The 22422-nt window shown below is 36.1% G+C and overlaps 1 protein-coding gene across 16 annotated transcripts in view; it reads left to right on the top strand.

Annotated features, from left to right (window-relative positions):
• GPHN (gephyrin) overlaps positions 1-22422 on the top strand; it is a 274965-nt gene that overhangs the window by 208012 nt on the left and 44531 nt on the right. For 9 of the 16 annotated variants that reach the window (XM_066188296.1, XM_066188294.1, XM_066188291.1 and 6 more), the window contains 2 exons: positions 17121-17163; positions 19093-19230. In XM_066188296.1, coding sequence (XP_066044393.1) covers positions 17121-17163; positions 19093-19230 — 181 coding nt within the window. Of the gene's footprint in view, positions 1-36; positions 79-17120; positions 17164-19092; positions 19231-22422 lie in introns of all 16 variants that reach the window. The other 7 variants (XM_066188292.1, XM_066188282.1, XM_066188287.1 and 4 more) reach the window with 1 other exon arrangement.

Below are 22422 nucleotides of genomic sequence, written 5' to 3'. Positions count from 1 at the left end.
TTTAACAATGTTTTCTTTTCCCCACTGCACAACCAGGCTCGACTCCCTTCGTGCTCATCCACCTATAGTGTTTCTGAGGTATACTTTGCACGTGTTCTCTCACACAGTCGACCTGCTCACCCATCACACTTCTTTTATTTTATTTACTTATTTCTTTTTTTTTTTTTCTTTTGCATTGCACTGTGCACAAGTGGGGAAAAATCTGCTGGGGGGGGCAGATTTTGCATGATCAATCTGCAACCATGTTCAGCATGGTTTTAAAATCACTGTACCAGTCTGGGACCACCAGGATGCATAGTCATAGGCAATAGTAGCTAGGCAACTACTACATAGCATTATGAGCATAAATTATATGATAAAAACGTCCTTACTTTTCTCTTAAATTAAGTGAAAGTAACAAATTTACAGATACCAAGGCTGCAAAATGCTTGTTAGTCTGACCCATTTTCGGAGTGAAACTTGAAGGATTCTGTAAAGATGGCTATCAGGTTATGATTGCTAATTACCTGTCTAGATATAGGTGGGTTTGTGATACCTGAAATTCATTATTAATTCCCAAAACTCTGGCTTGAGTCACTACCTGCCAAAATGCATGTACCATTTTAAATACTTCTGTATCAGCTTCATGATGGTCTTCTATAATGAGGTATAGTACCATCTTTGCAAGAATTGAAAATGAAAATGCTTTCAGTTATAATTAGAATGGGGAAGAAAGAAGAAATATCTTAAGATAAACTAGAATTCACAACATCAGGGGATAAAAAAATGTTTATAAAATAATGTAAAATTAATTACATGGCCTGCTGTGTAAAGATTAAGTTTCAGTGCATTATTATAATGGATAAATGGATGAGTATCAAAAAGATGGACTTCAGGTTTCCTGCTATACTGAATCAGTCTTGAGCAGATGTAGTTACTTATTCTGTATTTTAAAAGAATCCCTTGAAGGTGACAAGATCCCATAAGAAGTTAGCTGTTTGCTCTATGTCACACTGTGGGCCAGGTTCTGCACCTGATCTGAATGTTCTATTCATGAGCAATATAAAAAATGCAAACATAAAGAGCTCACCTACTCAATCACTTTGTCCCTATGCAGAAAGACCCATACCTTGCTGATTGTGTGTGTAATTTGTTCTCAAAAGTTTCGGCTTCTTAAGAAATGATTCCTAGCACTTCCTTGTCTTTAGTAATAAAAGTTTTTCATAGTTTCAGTGTATGAATAGGCAAAAAATGTAATAGAACAGTTCTTAAGAAGATGCTTATCAGTTTTTCTGTCATAGATCTGTATAGATCAGTATGCAGGTATCTGGCTCTACTAGGAGACAAGTAGTTTTAAAAATGATACGATTTTAAAAATATGTATCAGGTGCTTTTAAGAACACTTTTAAGTGTTCTTAAAAGCACCTGATACGTATTCTGCAGTTCTTTGTGCCTCATCACTGTATTACATGAAAGCCTTACTCTTTTTATCATGATTATCATCAAAACACTAATGTGGAATAAATAAGTTAAACTATACTCATGTGCATACAAAGCCACTTTTTTCTAAGCTAATACCAGAACAAGAGATTAAGTTTAGTGCTTATGGGTGCAAGACAGAAGCCATCCTCACTCCGTTCTTCTGAATATCTGTATGAAATTAAGAAAAAGGAGTGGATCAACAGGCATTTCATAGTTCATATCAGCAAAATTGTGAACATGCTCTTACATATGATGAAGTCAATAAGTCAGTTTGTCCTGGAGTGACTTTATGATCCTGAATTGTATCCCCATTTGTCATTTAGCCCAAAAATAAGTTTTGCACCTTTATGACTGGTTCCGAGAGCGAAGTGGGGAGAGAAGTGTGCAGCTTTTTCTCCCAAACAGATGGGGGAAGGGCTGCTGAATTTTGCTCTTTAGGAAACATCCCTGTGGAAGTTCCCTTCCAAATTTGTCCCAAACCAGGACACACTTTCACAGAAATTGGAATCTTCTTGCTTTGCCTGCAGCTTCAGCCATTTGTCCTTCACTTTATGGAGGGATCACTGTCTTCAGAAGAAATACAAACCAACGTAGTTCAGCTGGTGACTGGTCAGCATGTATGGGTCTCCTGCTTGATCAGATTCCAAAAACTTTTTTGCCTTCTCCAAAACTATCACTGCTTTGCAATTTGTGCTAAAGAATCTGCTGTCTGAAGTATCAAGGTGGCACTGCAAGACTGTGCAAGCAATTCATCCTTTACACTCTGTCCAAAGACAAGATCTTCATATCTAAACTGCAAGTAGCCTGGCTGTCTGCTGAACCAGATCTTGTGATGCAGTAGCTGATCAGAGTTTCATCTCACAAAACACACACTACAAGATAGAAAAAGCACAAGGTATAAAAAATGTGGATACGTTATTCTCTGGTGACAGACTACCACCCTGTGTGTTTTTCAGCAGAACATTTGAGCCATTGACAGATCCAAAGGAATACATCAATTGAAATTGAAGATGTCTGTGACAGTTGTAACTATTTGAAGAGGCAGTAAGGGATTGGAGATTCTCTGGGGTCCATAAACGATTTGTAATCTAGTTTCTATCTTTTTAAGAAACTCTTCATTCAAAAATACAGTTTAACGTCAGGATACATGTCAAACAATGCTCAACATCATCCTCTATTATTATGGAAAATGGGAAAGGCTGCTATGAGTAAACAACATCTTGACTTCTAAATTGTAAGATAGAAAATCTCCTAAGTATTGTTAAATCAACTCCAGAAGCCTGTCAGTAATTTTGATCATGGCAAGAAAATTAGTAATGGTGTATTACATGATGTCTCATACCCAGGGGGGAAAAAAGAACCACACTTCTGATAGGATCTTAAGATTGTTTTTTGTGTCCACACATATTTCTGTGGTTCTTATTCCAAAAAATACTTTTCTTAAGCTAATTCTTAAAGCACTAAGTTTAGAGCTTCTTAATTTTCTACATCTGAGTCATCATCAGAAAGCTTTGGGCCTCCAGAGGACATCTGGAACAAAATGGCAATAGAAATGGAATCAGTGCTGAGCTTTCAGCTGAACCTGCCTTCTGACAAAGGTACAAAGAAAGATGAAAGAGATAACCTCATATAAATGATTTCTGAAATCTCCTTTTAGAAAATAGATGTATTAGATTAATTGCAAAAATTCATCACAATTTTAATTGTTGAGAAAAGATGTGGAATTAGATTTACTGGCACTTCTAGATCTCAAATTGTCAAAAAGGAAAGTCAGTCTACTATCAGGGATTTCCTGTCACATAGAAGGTCTTTGACTGAAGAAGTAAAAGATCTTCCAGCAGAAGACAAACAGGACCTATGTAGTCTGCATTGTGAAGAATTTGAGGTAGAATTTGCTGTCTGGGTTTTTTTCATAGAAAACATCCTTGTAGAGGCTATTTTGCATCTCAGAGTCCAATAATTAGAAAAAGCTTCTTTTCATCTCTTCCTTTTTATTGTCACCAGCAGCATGAGTAGAACTGCAAATGTGGTCAGCTGATGCCTGTTTGAGAGTAATGGGCAGAAAAATTTTAGAAACTTCTGCTTTCTTTTAGGTACAGAGAGGCTTGTTGATTTTCAAGCATTATAGTATAGGAGTATTATACACCCTCTTAGCCCCAGTCAGCCCCTTAACAGTTCCACTTGTCTGTAAGGAGGTCTTATCTTCAGTTCAGTGAAATTGAAGTGAGTTTCTTTAAAAAGAGCTTTTAAAAAGAGCTTTCTTTGTGTCAAGAGAAATAAAACTTTAATTCTCAAAAATAGTATGATGATAAAATGTAAGTTTATATTCTCTTTAAATCTCACAGTATGCAATAAAGTTTTTCCCCCTTGATGAAAACCAATTAGCTTCATGGCTGTAATTTTGTGGATGTTAGCAGGACCACTTAAATGGTGTGTCTTAGAGTTAAATTATTAATTAGGACTTATAATGACTTAATAGATGTGCAGTGTAGTATGTGTAGAATAGATATGTAATTTACTTATTTTTCAGTTGTCATAAACTAGTTCATTTTTAAGTAGTAGTAGTTCACTTAAGATATTAAATCAAGTCAGCTTCACTTAAATGTTTAGAACTACTCTGACATCAGTTTGTATCTTAAAAATACCGTTCACAATATAAATTGAACAGATTATTCAATGAAGGTCCATAGTCTCCTAATATATAAAATTACATTTAGGTAATGTTATGCAGTGGCACCATTTTTTATTCTCATTTGTATCTCAAACTTTCTATTAGCAGCATCAGTTTCTCTCTCCCTCTCTCTCTTTCTCCCTGTCCTCTGGCTTTTGCATGCGCTGTGTGTTTGGCTAAAAGCATAATGAAGGAAATCTATTGATCTGCTTGTTGGAAGGATAGTAGCAACAAAATGTTTATTGCAGTGCTACTCCCTGCTTCCCAAAAAAACAAAGTTTTTCAAGGAGGAAGACAGGTCCACAGCTGGTCATGTGTTTTATTTAGCCTCATTGAGTAGTTAGAACATGATGTCTTTTATTGTGAAAGATCTGCAAAATACTGCGTTAGTTCTCTCTCCCACAACGAATATTATTTCTGTAAAGATAGGTTTGGAAAATGTATTGGCTGCATACTGATTTAATTGTATATTTAGCATTGTTAATAACACAGCAGAGACCTGTATTATCTTATTGAGAGTCACTGGGACAGGGAATTAAGGAGCAGTATTCAGAGAACAAGAGGAAATACTATTTCCTGCATTAGGTAGTTGACATCAGAAGACCATTCAGAGACTGCATGAAGATTTTTAAGTGCTGTGACTTAAAGTATTTTATATAGTGCACATTGCAAAATGTTGTAAATAACTGAATCTTGTTTTTCAGAATGGAAGCCAGGTAAGAGACTGGTTCTCCTTCTGCTTAGACTAGTTTGAATAGAAGGCAATGCTGAAAGACCAGGAACTGCAACTCTGGCTATTAGATGTTTACCACAGCATGGAACCTGAATTCAGTTTTAGGTACAGGATGCTAAGTTCCCTATTGAAATCTGTTTTAAATCTGCTACATAGCCCAAATTGAGTAAGTGTAAGCAGATCCCCTGTTCTTTTCTCTGATTTCATGTACAAGTCCAGCAGATAGAGAACTTCCTTACCTCTGACATAAAAAAAAATATACTGAACCATTGAACAGAAATTTCTGCATTAAATTCAGGTCCCCTATCTTGCTGCCTTATGAATGCCATGTACTTTGTAGAGATGCTCTTTTAAATTTGCTATAATGTTTTTCCAATAAATAAATTAACACAACAGAGCCAATAATGATCCAATCATCATTTGGGGATTGTCCAACTAAGTTGGCACAATCTACTCCTGGTTTTCTGTGGTTTTGATTTTTTTTTTGCAATTGCAAATAGAATAATGAGGTTTTAAATAAAATTAGAATTTATAGGTATTTCTCAAACATGAGAAAGAATTCAGAGTGTTCTATTTGGCAACTGCCATTTAAAGGATTGTTTTGGTTTGCTAGTAGTATCACTTTACACTACACCTAAGAAAAATTATTTAATTAAAATTCTTTTTTTTGAGAAACATGGTTTCCTCAGTGCACATTAAAATGCAAATATTTATGAAAAAGCAACGATCTTGCTTATTCATAGAAAATAGTTTTGCTAGTGCTATCTTCATTCATGGTATTAGGATTCGTTTAGGATTACAAAACATCTCTAGCATTCTCTCTGTCAAATGAGAATAGAGTATGGCAAAATTTTGAAGTTACATCACGAAGGACAGTGTGTTATTGCAGTAGTGTGATCAAAGTATGCATTAATAACTTTGATTAATGACATCTTAGATAATTTTTTTAATTCTCTAACAAATGTTGCTATATTTGTCCTTTAAATACTATTTATCTTTATTCACCCATTGCTGAATATAGATCTCAAAATAGATTCATTATTAGTTCACACATTCAAAATAGAAGAAAAATGCTACTTAAACCTACAGCTTCTCTGTGCATGGTACTTAGCTTTTGACTTCTGCCAAATAAAATTATCCCATCGTATTAGTGTTTTGCACTTTCATTCTGTGCTAATAAATTCAATTCAAGCACTAAGTTAATTTTTTTAAAAAACTATTTAACATTTGGGAGAGTGGTAAAAGATGGGGTTTTGAGCAGCATCTCATTTAATGTTGCAGATTTTGATTTAAACCTTCTCTATTTAACTTAACAAAATTGTAATACTTTTTATTGATTTTTATTATGGTAAAATACTTCCCTGGTCTGCATTTATCAGAGAAAGAGCAAATAAATAATTTCTATCCTTCCCCATCTGGAATTTAAAATTCCCTGCTTTTTGTTTCAAGACAAATCTTTATGTTTCAGTTTTTAAGTATTCTTCCCCCTTGCTTTCTGTACCACAAAACAGGAAGACATTTCACCTTGCCTTATGGTACAGGTGTGCAATCCTTTATGAAACAAATTAGATCAAGCCAAAGAGCCATCAATGTCATTTTCATTTTGTTTGATTGTGGCATAGACTTCTTTGCATTTTCCAAAGTCAGTCTTGCCATTACTTCACTGTAAAAACATCCATTGAAGCAAAGGGGTTTTTTCCAATTTTTTGTGCTGTACCATACTTTTGACAGTATGGCAATAAAATTGGCTTGATTAGATATAACTGTGAGGTTTTTTTCTAGACAGCCACTGTTTTCTTTTTAAATCCAGTATTAGGCTGCTCACCAGCGTACAGTGTTCAAAATTTATTTTCTTCCTACTTAAATCAGCTTGTTTGAGAAGCCAGACAGTATTTTGCATTGTGTTACACTAGTAATAACACTTCGTGCAACTATTATCTAGCTCCAGCTCCCAAAGCAATCTGTGAAGAGTCAGATTTAGTAATACAATCTATAAAAAAATCAGTCTGAAGTCTGAAATAGCAATGAATCAAAGTAAAGTTCTGCTGCTGTTAAAGCTTTTGGAGTAATCACTGATGTAAAATGCCATGTATGTGATTTAATTTACATGTTTCTCTAGTGGGCAGTCTGTTTAAATACGTGGCAATCAAGTTGAATATTCACAGCAGTGTCAGTATCAGTAATGTACAGCTCAAATGTCACTGGGTTCCCATGAGTGCTCCCTAAGTTACCTTCCTGTTTTTCTCATTTTTCAAATGCTGCTTTTAACGTGGAAACAACTTTTTTTGCTAAGCATTATTGCCATAAAGGGGTTTTTTTTAAGAACTGGGGGGCAGAATGAATGCCCTTTTTCACAGTATTTTCTATTTCCCTTTCTCATCTCTGAGTTTCCAAAATTCAATGCTGCTACAAGCCCAGCCAAATTAGTAATGTGTTCTCAGGTGCACAACTGCTGTGGAGAGCTTGGTGATTGCTCTTGTGCCGAACCTTGCAATCCAGACTACCAAATTCAGGACAGCACTAAAGGAATCTTATCCTGTTGAACCTTTGAGGCTCAAAGCAAAATCTGAAATGCAAATCTTCTTTCTTCATTTCCATTTCTGGTTACTTTCAAAAATAATTTCTAATTTGGGTTTAACAGTAGTTTTTAGTGCAACATTTGTTCAGTTCCAGCCTCTCCTTTCTGTAACCTGTGAACACTCTGAAATCTTCACATTGTTCATCCATGACCATTCTGATTTCACTTTAAGGATTCTCCTCACAGGAATATAGTCTGTGTGTCTCAGCTTAAAAGCAGAAATCTAGCTCTTCATACAGTAAGTTCACTGTCTAATATTTACTACTCAGATGAAGTGAAGATTTATTTTTCTTACAGTTGTTGCTCCTTAGTTTGAATCTTAAACTTTAAAGAGCTTTATTTATTTTTATATTTTAAAGTGTTCAAGTCTGAGGTTTTGACTGAATATTATATACGTGATAGAATATAATACACACCAGATATAAGATTATTGTTACCTGTGTTTACTAGTTTTGGCTCTGGTACTTGAAGCCCTTCAAGTTTAATTTTCCTAGCTCAAATAAAAAATATTAAGCTTAACTAAAATCAACTTCTTTGAGTTGTTCTAGTGCAGAAATTATGATCATACTACATGGGGAAACATGTTTTGTTCCTGCTCATATAGTTTAAAAATGTAGTCCAACCACTCACTTTAGAATGATAACTATAAAAATCTCCAACCAAAATTTCTGGTAAACGCCAACAAGAAAAAGGTGAAATTCAACTTCAAAAATGCTTTAAAAAAATAAAAGAAATAGGGTGGTGGCTTTTGCTGACTCTTTGGGCCTGAAGGTTCACTGCTCACTGGATTGGTGGCTTTTGAAGCAACAAAATTACAGAACAGAGCTCATGAGTTTTGATTGGTTTGTTCCTGTTTACATGTGTTCATGTTCCTTTAACATAGAAATACAAGGAATGTTACCTGTGTGGTCGGCTTCCAGGAAGATCAGATTGTAAGCATGAAATGGGAATTGTAAGCTTTGTTAGCCTATAAGTTTGAGTCAGACCCATTCAAACTTCAGTGGAGAGATGCTTTTTAACTCCACAGACCTTGGATCAAAGGGATGGAGGCCATAGGCCTAGAAGCAGGTAGGAGCAGAAGCAGTAATGCTAAAATTTCCAAACATGCCTCTGCCAATTCCTTACTAACATTTATTCAGATATTGACCACAACTAGATATTAAGAGAACTGAGTCATGTTTCCCAGCAGTAGCAGGTGTGGTGAGTGGCAACTCCATCTCTGCTGCTTCTAGAACAGCAAGCATGGTTCTGTAGCAGGAAGGCATGAATGGATGCCAAGGAAGCCTCTGTTGCACATTCTGTCTCCATATTAGAGCTGACTTAATTTTTCTTGCTGGAAAAACTTCTTGCACCACTTTCAGGAGTACTCATTTTCTGTGTGTCCTTCTTGAGACACATATTGTGTGATTCTAACATCATGCCACAGCTGGCAGTGTGCACTCCCAGCCCAGAGAGCCAAACGTGTCCTGGGCTGCATCCAAAGCAGCGTGGGCAGCAGGGCCGGGGAGGGGATTCTGCCCCTCTGCTCTGCTCTGCTGAGACCCCTGAGCACCTGCAGTGCTGCATCCAGCTCTGGGTGCCAGCACAGGAAGGACAAGGACCTGCTGGAGTGAGTCCAGAGAAGGGCCATGAGATGATTCCATGGCTGGAGCACCTCTGCTGTGAAGACAGGCCAGGCCAAAAGAGTAGGGGCTGTTCAGCCTGGAGAACAGAAGGCTCCAGAAAGATCTTTTTGCAGCCTTCCAGTACCTGAAGGAGGCTGCCAGAGAGCTGAAAAGTGACTTTTTACAAGGGCATGTAGTGACAGGACGAGGCAAAATGGCTCTAAGCTGAAAGAGGGCAGGTTCACATTAGATGTTAAGGGTAGTGAGGCATTGGAACAAGTTGTCCAGAAAAGTTGCCCCATCCCTAGAAGTGTTCAAAGCAGGATGAGGCTCTGGGCAACCTGGTCTACTGGAAGGTGTCCCTGCCCATGGCAGGGGATTGGAACTGGATTCCCTTTAAGGTCCTTTCCAATGCAAACTATTCTGTGATTCTATACTTGGAATTCCAAATGCAGTTGAAAAAAATGGCAACTGAGGATCTAATCTCTGCAATTTGACTGTAGGCATGTCAGGTTAAATTCAGTCTAGATGTCTCTGGGTCTGTTTCCCATTTCTAAAATCAAGTCATCCCTCTGCTTCACAAAGATTTTGCAAAATTAAATTCCTTTGTATGTATTACAAGGTTTTTTTAAGTAGAACCAGGCCAAACGGAGAAATCTATAAAGAATTAAATAATTACCCATTTTGCAGAGTTTGAATAATGTTTGGTAAGTAAAACATGAAAATAGTCTTTGAGCAGGGAGATAAAATGAAGTAGCTTTATCTTGTCTTATGCAGAAACCCTACTGAAAATAATTATGATGAAGTTATGATGCCTTCATTTCAAAAGAAAAATGAGTTGTCCACATAACATTTTTCTGTCCTAAATGTTGTTTCACTTAAACTTGCCAATTTTACTTGGCTACATTTGAATAAAAAAAATTATTTCAAAATTTTATTTTTAGGGTAATGAAATTCAATAAAATTAATTCTTTTTTTTTTTTGCAGTAGTGTAGATATTTCACTGTTTTAATGCAGCATTGAAATTGGCTGTTGCTGGGTAAAGAAATAAAAATGTGAAAATAATTGAAGTTTCATTGAAAAGCAAAATACTTGTAATAGAAATGAAGTTTTTTAAAATGTCAACCATATTTGTAAGGGTTAAAGAATAATTTATGGTGTGCTTGAAGACAAGAATTTCTATACATCACTCATGTATCTGACTGAAAACAGCTTAAAAAGTTGATTAATCTGGGACAAGGAGTTCAAAAAGTCCTAATGCTGGTTAGACAGGATATAACTCAGACATTTAATGCATACTTGTAAGGCTAAGTGGTTTGTCAGTTGAATTGTCAGGGTGTGAAATTATATGAAAATAGGCAAGTAAATACCATTTCTGTGGCAAACAAGGATAACAGGAAGTTTTTGCCCTTGTACCACTTAGGAAATACAGCTTATTCCCTCTGCCTTTGTTTACAATACCTGCTTCTCAAACTGGAGACTATTTCCAGGGCATTTGGAGAATGTTCAAGATTTTCATTCAAACAAATAAAAGATCTTGTTCGCAGTTAGTAACACAAGTAGTAGAACGTTTTACTTTTTCAAGTGCAGTGTTTCTAGAGATCTTTTGTGTCTTAAAAATCCCACTTGAATTTTGATAGCATGGGTTAGAAATACTTGTTGGTGTTTGTGTGCAAAGTTAGTAATATTGTTTATTACTTGATTTAATATGGGCTTTAGCTTATACAAGATATCTGATCTCTTCATATTTGGATATTAGAATTAATGCAGCTTCTCTGAACAAAAAGCACTATGACCTTGAATAAGCTCTGAACCGCCCCTAAAATATCACTGAAACATGCCTTCTTTCCAGTGTTACTCATGCAGCATTATCGGTATGCTGTCCTCCCTCCTAAGAGCACAAAATGCAGTTCTTTTTTTTTATACAAAGGTAAACATTTCATTAAAACTACTCCGAAGAGAAGGAATCCCTCTTTGCTTCTTTTAACTCTCAATTATGAAGCCTATACTGCCAGTTTGTAGTAGCCAGTTGGCTTTCCTGTTAGCTTACTGTGGTTTGCTGTTTTGTCTCCTTTTTTTGCTGTGTATATCACAGTTCTTCCTGTTTTCTCATTGTGAGGTGCTGAGCTTGCAATTTTAGTTGGCATGTAAGATTTCTTTGAATCCTCTTCTAGGATAAATAAATGTGTTGATTTTAGCTCTCCAGGACAATGTCAATTTCTGTTGAGAGGTGACTAATCTAAGAAAACTGCCCTTTGCCTTTTCATTCCATATTGTTTGAAATATTGGTTAATACTTTTTTTTTTTTTTTTAATACTGCTCCTGTAAAAAGAACTACTTCAGCCCTTAAGTTTCTATGGTGGATTCATTAATCCACTTCCACTGTCCTATTTGAATAGTATTTAGGATGAACCATAATCTGACCACAGAATCCCATATGTGTGTTGATAGTCTACTGGGAAACAATTATCAAAATTCAACAAATCTGTATGTAAAGTGTAGGTGATTAGAAAAGAACTCTGAAAAGAGAGCCCAGTAATTCATGGATGAAGACAGTGACATATTCAATATTTAAAATGGACTTGTGTTCAGTGTCCAGTCTACCAAGCATAACACTTAAGAAGTTGTAAAAATCTGCTTCTAAAATTATTTTGGCTTCAAATAATTTTCTGTTTATTTCTTCACACTGACTCCAAATGAGTGATTTCTTGTGTGGAATACCACATTATTTGTTATTCATATTTAAAGTTTGGTGAACTGAATCCTGCCATCAGTAGTGCTTTTTTTTAAAATTCTGTTAATGAATAATGTCTGCTGCTATCAAATTCCTTGTGCTCATTTTCCTTTCCATTTTAGAAGTGGTCTCAGTATAATAAGAAAAAGTTATTCTGTTGTTTTGAACTGACTTTAGTCCTAATTCAGATGGCCATAAAACATTCTCTTAAGACCTTGTGTGTTCCAGCTCAGTGTAAAAGTGTTGTTTGAATAAGAATTGGTTCCTGAAATTGGAAGATTGCATGTTGTTAATAGGATTTTTTAATACTCACATCCTTTATTGAATATTTTGTGAAGTACACAATTCCAGATGCACTTTTTTTTTTTTTTTGAACTAGAAAATCTTAAAGGTCCCTTCGAACCCAAGCCATTGTTGTGAATGTTTTTTTAACAACTTTACTTTTCTAATCCATATTAATTAAATCAAAACTATTCTCTCTGTTCTTCAGGATAGATTTAACACAGTTTTTTTAATGAAATCAACTATGTATTTCATTGCATTTTTTTATTTGCTCCTAGTTTAACCTTATGGATATTGCTTAGAATAACATGCCAAAATCAGTTTTTCTAAGTATTATCAGAGCAGCTTGAGGCATTGTTATTCATGGTTTAGTTTTCTTTTACCGGTTTATTTAGAGACACTGAATAATGTGTGTTGCACTCTTAGAGGATAGAAGGTATTTTAGGCAGAAGACGCTGTACAAACCCCTACAGTTATAAATCAGATCACACGTGATTTGAAATTTGTTTAAAGCAGGCAGATGTTTCGGAGACCGTTCAAATGGCACGTGCACAGTGTATAGAGAACTTGGGTCATGAAATTACTAATAAATCACATGCAGAACAAAAGCAGCAGCAGCATCCTTTCCCACATCATGGCAGATACATTGTCTTCATAAAGCTGCTGAAGTTTTAGGGAAAGGCTGCTTGAGTGGTGCACTTTTTCACCAGCAGTAAGTGCAGTGGGTGCAATACCTCATCAACAGGCCTGCCTGGTGTTCAGGAGAGTGAGAATACAGTTCTGAAATTGTTAACAGCTGCTGTGCTTTGCTTATCCCGCTTCCTTCATTACAGCTTGGCAAACTCATTCCCTCTGCTGTACCTTGGTCCTGTGTCTGCGTATGTTTGGGTTTCTGCTGGTGGTTCCACATTCTGCATGCTTTCCTCAGAGTGGAGCAATGTGCTTTCCCATAAGTGCTAAAGATTATGGGTTAGCCTCCTGCAGGCTCTGTGCTCCTGAGAAACGGGCTCTTTCTGTTGGTGGTAACTCATGTTTTGATGTCGTTGTTCTGAATTGTTCTTCATGTTGTAATATTGAGTTAAAATGTACTCCCGTAAGAGTTAGCTTTTCATATTGGGCTAGAAACTATTCATCTTTGTCTAGCAATTTGTTTTATTATAACCAGTGGCTTTTAATTGTACCTCCCATAATGAAGAGCTGACTTAATACTCTGTGCTAATCTTGTTATGACTTTTAAAAGGTAAGTAATTTCTCTAACAATTCCTAACAGTCATCGTAGAGTGTTAAAGGGTTTCTCAGTTTTCTTTTTTCATTATTTTTCACACGATTTTTTCACTTGAAGCATGAACTTTCCTTTGTGTCTTTTTCTATTTTTCTTGGAAAAAAAAATTTAGACTGATTTTTATTTGCAGCAAAGCATATTATGTAAACTTAAATTAATCCAATTTAGTACAGCCACTGATTTTGTTTTTCAGACCAATCATGACAGACAGAAGTTCCTGCAAGACTCTTTATTTTTACCATTCCCTTTTTTATTTTTGAGTACTTTATTTCACATTCTATTTACTACTTCAGCCTATGGGAGAAAGCTTACTCTGCATTCCCGCATGATGAAGTTACATTTTCAAGAACATAAAATCCAGTTTGCTTAAAATACAGAGTAATGTGAACTGAATGCTTTGGGTTTGGTTACATTCTGTCTGAACTGTGCAGGGGAATGGTACTGGCTGGTAGCCCAGTGTATCTTCTGCCAAGATAGGTGAGCCAAGAGGCTGTAGAATGGACAAACAATAAATCTATACTTTCCCTGTGAAAGAAAAGACAGCCATAGGTTGTTATTTCTCTAACTACCTGTGAATGAGAAGAATTATAGTAAATTCTCCAAATAATAACTCTCCCCAGTCAGTCATGGTACTACATGCAATGTAGCATGGATTCCTCAGTTAACAATAGCTGTGGAAAGAAAACAGATTTTTTTGTAAATGTCACAAAAACGAAGTAATAAAACATACTAATAATGAATATTTTAAAAGGCACTTAAAGCAAGTGAACCCATTTATAAAAAGCTCCACTGCTGCCAAAACTGTTTGTGTTAGGAAACTGGTGGGTTTTATTCAAAATCATTTTACTGGAGTTTTGATTAAAAATAAAATTTAGGATAAGAATGTGCAATTCATATTAAACAGAAGTATTATGTAATAACTAATTTTGATGTCAGTTATGTTAAAACATGGTTTGTATTCTGCAGCTGTGAGCATAGGTTGGGAAACGATCAAGTCTAGCTGATCAAGCCTTTTATTTTATTATCATGGATTCCTCTTCCACAGCTGCTTTTAAAATTTGTGGGAAGCAAATTATTTCTCATACTGCATATGTTGCCCATCAGGTGAGTGATAACATGGAAACTTTAGGCTGGGTGTAAGAGATCAAAAAGTAAATATGAAGTCCTCTGTGTGCACAGAATTAAAAAAATGACCTGTAAGAGGCTGTATGTGAAGCCAGCTGTCTTTTGTTACCATTGTCATTTGGACATTTTAAGAGCAAAACTTTGTCAGCACGTTTTTTATATTAGAAGATTTGATCTGCAAATCTCAGCTACTCTGTTCATTATAAATCTCTTGTTTTTGTCCATACACTAGCTCCACTATAGGTTGGAAGGGCTTAAAGATGAACTGAGGAGGAATAGAGGCTACAACTCGAGAGTAACTATTACTGCTCAAAGGAGCTGTTTTCCATTCGCAAACATTGCTTTGCGCTATGGGTTTGGGCTCCTTCTGTTCCTCCACTTTGTTGAAAGACTCTCTCTTGACTTCCATTTTACTTCTTTAGCACTGTCTTTGTCTGCTAACATTTTTCCTCCTTCTCTAGTAGCTTTTATCTGTGTCCTTTGGATCACGTATTTTACTTAGTTCGTTTTAGTAGATTGTTTCAAATGTTTGTGTTTTGTATTTTTGGTTTTTTGCCTTTTTCTTTAGGACTGTGTTATCTCACTGAATTTCATTCCACAGTTGCTGAATCGCTTGGTTATTTTGCAGCAGGTCCATTCCTCATTTTCTCTTTTCATGTTTTTCAGTGAGAAATAAGAGAGCCTCTTCCATTTTAAACAGTAGTCTTACACACATAGGCCCATGTCTCCTTTAGCATACACCATCTTCTGCCTTGCCACATCCATCCTGCTTCTCTCTCCCTCACAAACTGTGCTTCTCTTTCTTTTGTGTTTTCTTTCCCGCCATTATACCACCTTTTTGGTCCAGAATTGTCCTTCAGTAAATTATAGGTAAATATTTACTTCTTCCAAAGAGAGTTTATTTTATGCCTTTGAAATCTGGTAAAACAACTCTGGGCCAAACTTGGGCATCATTAATATTTTGTTTGCAGTTTTCTTGTCTAGTATTTTTGGTGGGAAGGGGGGAGGGTCTGGGGGTTTTCTGTTTGTTTTTGTTAAACAAAGTTTTTTTCAGGGAAGAACACCATAACCCACTCTAAGTTGCAACATTACTTTCCATAAGTTATTCCATTACAATAAGTAGATTGTGTTGCGCTGTAGAATCCAATTTTTTTTATGTGACTATCTATTTGGGGCAAGCTGCTGTGGAACAGAAGAAAGAGGTTTAGAAGCTGGGGCACGGTTTGTTTCAGCCTTAAATGGTTGTTCCTTTCTGAAGACAGCTTTTGAGGGTTTGGGGATTTGTCATTCTTCATCAGTTGTTAGATCATACATATTCACTTTTTAGGCATTTTTTTCTGTGACTGCAGGTCCAGAGTGAGGTCTGAAAGATAATCTGGATTCACTCCTTTGCTTTTGCAGCAGACAGATGTTCTGCTGGGCAGTTACACCCTCAGCATCACCTGTGCTATTCCACTTCTTTCACTATGTGTGCACACTTTTACTTTATTAGTATTCTCATTGAAATTTAAAATTCCTTTGTCAATAAAGTGAAAAAGAGAAGGATTCAGTTCTTACTATCTCAAAGGTTTGTCTTCCTGTGAAGTTTACTTTAGCTGGGATTTTGTCCACACAAAGTGCTTTTTATTCAAGTGCTGCCAGTTCAGTCATCTGGCCTGACAGTAGTCCATCTGAAAACTTGTGACTTCAGGGTTATTATAATGGTGCTATCTTTCCAAACCTGAGAAGAATTAACAAGAAGTGGTGTTTCCCTATAGATAAAATTTAAACTGTTGAGTTTACAGGGCTGATACTCTTTAAAGAAAACCAATTCTTTTTTAAATCTGCATGGTAAACAGAATTGTAAATATTCAGTGTTACTAGAATACTAGACCAATATAAATTGTCCAATTTCCCTGTAGTCAGACTAATCTATCTGGAATAGCACAGTGGTAGCTAAGCCTCAAGGAAGGCGGCTTGTTGAGAAACCATGTAATTCTCACACAGTTACTTTTTAAAGTAGAATTCCACTACAAAATTCATAGCGAACATAGCATTTCTTTTAACCAGATAGGAAGAGCAGAGTAAATTTATCAGCTCCGTCCAGGAGCCAGTTATACCATTGTGTATTGCTTATACAACTGTGAATAATTCCTATTAAACACCTTCAGAATCAATGTAATTGAAATTAAATATTTTAAACTCTCAATACCTGAGAATATCAGCAACAGAATTTTAAATCAGGTCATCTACTTTTGGTAGTATTCTGTCTAATTATCAAACAGGATGTAGATTCAGAGCTACTGTAATTACAGCTGCATAAGGAAATGTGGATTTTCTCTTGAAAACTGACGCTTAACACATAATTTTAAGCACTGTTCTTTGATTTTTCTTTCTTAATGTCCTTGTTCTTTGATTTTTCTTTCTTGCTGTCCTTAGGCCATCTTGTTTCTTATGGGAGGGGGTGTGGAATCAAATTGTTTGTATCAGATTCTGACCATCAGCTACTACCCTTCTGCTTAAATATACTTATCTCATGCCAAATATGTAAGAATGTTGCTGAAAGTATGTATAGCCTCTGTCTTAGATCCCAGGAGCTTGCCCATTTTATCTCTGTATTTTGCATTCTTGTTAACTTCTGTAGCTCATAGACTCTTTGCTCTCTCTGCAGGTCCAGTCTAGGTGCAGCAGCAAGGAGAACATCCTCAGAGCAAGTAAGTGCCAGAAACTTCATAGCTCTATTGAGAATCTAAGACTGCTCGGAAGACAGCAAGTGATAGTGAGATCAGAGATGCGACTAAGTGGGTTTGCAGCAGAAATTTAGTAACTTAAGACAGTGAAATACAGTCCAAAGGTAAAACTGTAAATAGTCCATAGTGTTTATATATTAATGGAGAGTCACCTTTTAATTTATTCTTCCAAGTTGTTTTTCTAATGACATGGAGGCTTGTGTTGTTTTGTTGTGAATGATCATGTGTGTGCAGGTGTATGGGCAAGAATTAACACTCAAAGGCAATGAAAATGGAAACTCCTGAATATACATTATTTTTATTTTCATACTTGAACATGAATTTGAATGTTGGATTACATAGAACCAAACCAAAAAATGCAAAGGTTAAGAATTCACATTTGACCCAAATGATGTCTAGTTTTATTTGCACTGTTCTTTTTCTTTGTGTTTTGGGAATCTTTTCTAGTCTAAAATTTGATCCACCATATGTGTGTGTGTATATATATATATATGTATAATGACAGGACTAGGAAGTTGTTTTGGTGGTAAAAGAGCAGGCTGTCAAGAATTTTCTGCCTTATGCAACCAATTGAATTAGCTGCTTCAAAGCTAGAGGATTATTTTGTCGTACAAAATACAGCTTAATGTAAGTAGTTATTTTTAGAGCTATCTGACATTTCACATTAGTGAAAGATAACTTGGTAAAGTCTAAGGACTTTAATATCATTTGCTTGTAATTAAAGTACCGTTTAGTAATTTTACAATTTTAAAAAATTGTTTGTTTATCTCTGGGTCTGTTTAAATCTGTGATATCTCTAATAGAAGTGTTAGTTTTTGTTTGTAGGAAGAAATGGGAGAGAGAAAGGTTAGTAGTTACACCAGCATCTTTTTTCCTTTCTTCATTAAGGTTATTCATGCTAGTGTTAAACCTAAAGGGGCTCTATTTTCTTGGCTGTTCTTGCAGAAATAATGGGTGTTACTTCTGGTGTTGGAAAAAAGGATGTCAGAGATTAGGAAATTTTATCTATTTTCAAAAAGTCTGTGTTGGAGAATGTATTTCTCAGGAGATTTTGACAGAACCTTTGACTTAAGCAAATGACGTGCATTAGGGACAGACTTGCGAATCTGAAGGTTGTTCTCTGGGGATCATTCAAAGAATTCAAAACCTGTGAATTCTATCACTTTTTTAGGTTTAAAGAGGTGAAATGTGAGTTTCTGAAGTAGCTAGCAGTGAGTTTTAAGTAGCAGTGAAATTACTGGTAGAAGTAATTGGGAAAAGTAAGCTTTCCTTAAGTTATCCTACTGCCTTCACTCCAATCATACATTTAAACAAGACTTTGCTATGGTGACAACAGAATCTTGACAATGGGTAGGATGCCCACTCTCTGGAGATACAGTCTGCTGGCTTGACTGCCCAGGGATTTCACTGTGCTCTCTCTATCTTGCTTTCAAACCTTTTGACTCCCATCTCACTCTTGGGTTGTAGGCTCACTGGCGCAGTGTCCATTGTTATGCTTTATCTGTGCACGGCACAAAGCACGTCGAGATGTGATTGTGCAGAACAGAATGGAGTGAATTGTCCTGAGTTCATAGCACTGAATTAGTCTCAGATTGTCATCCTCAGTGTAGAATACTGCACCACCTGGAAGGGCTTCTGTTTCAGATTAACCAATCTTTTCATGCTCATCGAGAATTTTAGTGTGTTCTTCATTGTAGATAAGGATATACACTCCCCTCATTCTATTTGAATACAGTGTCTTCCCAGTGTCAGACATGAAAGCTCAATAGTGATAACTAGCTAATTTATTTTGCTCCAAAGCGCCAGATTAGTTTCAGTAAAATGGTTTAAATGAATATCACTACACGAATCTGCTCACTGTAACACACATGAACTTGTGCTTTCTTGTTGCAGGTCACAGTGCTGTTGACATTACCAAGGTAGCAAGAAGACATCGCATGTCTCCATTCCCATTGACATCTATGGACAAGGCCTTCATCACAGTTCTGGAGATGACCCCAGTGCTTGGAACAGAAATCATCAATTACAGAGGTATATTAAGTTGGACTCTTTGTGAGCATGAGGGTGATTATTTCCCTATCTGGCAGCCTTCTTGATCTTTTATGAATGTTGTAAGGTGTCTGAAACAGTGCTTTCTCCAGGAGAAACTGGATTAGGAAATACCAGTAATAGGGGAAATCTTTCAAAGTTACTTTGAATGTCAGTTGAACTCAGTGGTGCTCCCTGAAGGAGTCCGTAATGGAACGCTAATAAAATACATGAATTAATTTTCTTCCTGTTTGTATTATATGCAGCAAATGTATTATACTCAACCTGAATGTGCCTCAGTGGACTTCTGTAGATGCCAAGTAGCTCTAAGCTGTACTGTGGTTGGTTTCTTCTGTTGTCTTACTGTGGAGGATTCTCACTAAGCTCTTTCCAATCTGAGATTAATGATCAAAGCAAAGTGAATATTGATTCCAGGTCACTTTTTTCCACGCCTATATCTTTAACAGTTCATCTCAGTCTCTTTTTCCAGCTTCTAGTTAGCATACTAGTCATTCCAGAATTTTCCTCCTCATAAATACAATTTCTTTTCTATTCTACCACCTTGTGATCATTTTCTGAAATTACTTCCTTCTAATGTTTGATCTATCAAGATTTTGTAAGTAAAGAGTAACTGGTTTTGATATATACGGTGAGGTTGACTTCAAACCCTTCAAACAGCGAGCAAAATATCAGACTTTGTGACTGTATATTCATGAATGAGTAGAGATACGTGAAGTGCTTTTCTGGCCCTAAAAGGAATTAGCAAGGCACCTCTCATGTTTATTCAGCTAAACTATCCTCCTTTCTGAAATACTGTGTTCATAATGTCTATTAGGGGCCTCCCTAAACTTCTGCTCTTCCTTACATCAAGCCTAGGCATTATCTTGGAGAATGTTCTCAGCACATAACAAAAACATGACAGAAAATATGCTGACAAGTAAACCTAAACTAGGCAGGGAAGCAGAAACCTCTTCCAGGGTTTCTTCCAGATTGTCCAAAAGTAAAGCGGTGAGCAAAGAAATTGTGGAACTATAAACCTTGAAAGGCAAAAACATTTAAGACATTGCTGTGCTACAGACAGTGGCGAGGCACAAATGGTTTCTGAATGGCATATTCTGTCTTCTGGCTTGGAAGCTCAAAGTTTTCATGCTCTTTTCCAATTCTTTGTGCTTCCAGAAGCCTTGAAGATGTCTTCATATTGGCATACTGATTTAGCAGACTGTATGTAATATTACACCTGTGCATTTAGTGACTCCAAGCAGAGTTCAGTGTTCTCCTGTGCCTTGGCAGCAGGATTTCTGAGAAAATGCTCCATAATCTGCATTCAGAATGGCACCAATACTGTATCAACAAGGAACCTGCGTAATACACCCTGAACTTTCATAATGGTGTGCAGATCAGAAGGCACTAAGGCATAAATGCCTGAGTGTAACTGTTGGGCCTTTTGGGGTAGCTGTCAGTTAAATGTCTTCTCTAAGACAATGAGCAATGTGATGTGCTGAGGTTTTGGGTACATGTAGTCCAAATAAATGCTATGTATGCAACCCTGAACACCTGGAATAAAGTATGAAAGATTGGCATCTGCCTCCCTGAAAGATAACTACATCATATATTTATTTCGGTATGTTAGATACAGTTACGGTACTGTAGGATTTTTATTCTTCTTTGAATAAAAGAAATTTTGATTCTAAGTCCAGGACATATGTATTGTTATTCCTGGCACTCTTATTCTTTCAAAAATAATGAACTGAGTCTCTTTAGTTTTGACCCTCTTCCCTCTCACCCAAAACACAAGTGTTAGATTGATGGTAACATTAGTAGGTTCAGAGACAGATTCTTGATTTGATGTTCACATAATTATACCAGCAATTCCTTCATACCTTTGCACTGTAGTGCAAAATTTTATCTTTCAATTTATTTTTCACTTATTTTAGCACTGTAAGCTTTCCAAGTATATAGTATGAAATTTCAAGATTGAGCCTATAAGAGACAGCCTAAAGGACATGTCTGTGTCTGTGATACTGCAAATTCAATTTTCTTAGTCTACAGGTACAAATCTCAAGATGGAAGTGCATTTCCAGAAGTTCTTAGATGATCACCGTAGTGTTACATGATATACAGACAAATACATAGAACTGTTTTGTGTAGGCATGTGTATGTGTGTGCACACTTATGTGTTTGAAAAAAGAAGTTAACTTTGAAGAATGCAATGAATTAAGAAACAGTTTCTCAATTAGTTACAGGGTTGGTTTGTTTGTTTTTTGGGTTTGTTTGGGGTTTTTTTTGTTAATATCCATCTAGTTTCAGAAACTTGTAAAAATTTAGTTCTGGAGGTCTGAAACTGCAGTTAGAAAAGCACTGTTGTGCTGTGCTTGGGTTTTTTTGTGATTTTGTGTCTTGAATTACCACTGAGCTTCTGAAAACTATCTTTCAGGAGCACAGTTTCTCCCCAAGGAAAGTGAAATGTGCAAAATTCTAGGAATGCTAATTGCCTAATTAATTTAACCTTATTTAGTTAAAAAGAAACATATTTCATAGCATTCATCCTCATAAATAAAGCTGCTAAATCTTATTCTGTACAAATACCCAGTACAGTCCTGATTTTATTCTTGATTAAGTCAAGGTATGCTGTAGTCTCACAGATCTATCTATTCTCTCCTAACATAAGGGAGAGGATTATTAAAGTTGTCTTTAATATACATGACTTTCACGCTGGTGTGTTGCTCAATGACTGTATAGATCATTTAACCTCTTTCCTATTTTAAAAAAATGGACAGTCCTAAAGCATTTTACAAAGTGTCGTAAACCAAAGGCATCTGAAACATATTTCTCACGTGCCATCATCAATATCTGCTATGAAGCCCCACCCCAGTTAGGCTTTTATTCCAAATAAATGCAGTTACCTGAGTATAGCTCTGTGGGCACATAGGGCACAAGTTTTTAGACAACACAGTTATGATTATTCTTCTGAAACTAAGAAGATACAGAAGTTTAATTGATAATAAAATTGTAATGCAGAGGCAATCTACATTTTATGAGCTTAAGCCTGAGAACAGCAAATTTTTCTTGATTAGTCCAAGAGCCTAACTGATTGTTTTGGTAGCACTGACTTTTCATATCACACTGAAGTGCTACCAGGGCAGTATTTACAAAATCCATCACTTTGTAGTACAAGATCTGTCTTATTGCTGTGCC

This window comes from Chamaea fasciata, unplaced genomic scaffold, assembly GCF_029207755.1.
Source record: "Chamaea fasciata isolate MVZ Bird 193981 ecotype frontalis unplaced genomic scaffold, bChaFas1.0.hap1 SCAF_7, whole genome shotgun sequence".
Taxonomy (NCBI): domain Eukaryota; kingdom Metazoa; phylum Chordata; class Aves; order Passeriformes; family Sylviidae; genus Chamaea; species Chamaea fasciata.
Note: the sequence above shows the minus strand (reverse complement) of the source record. Positions and strands in the feature narration are given on the sequence as shown.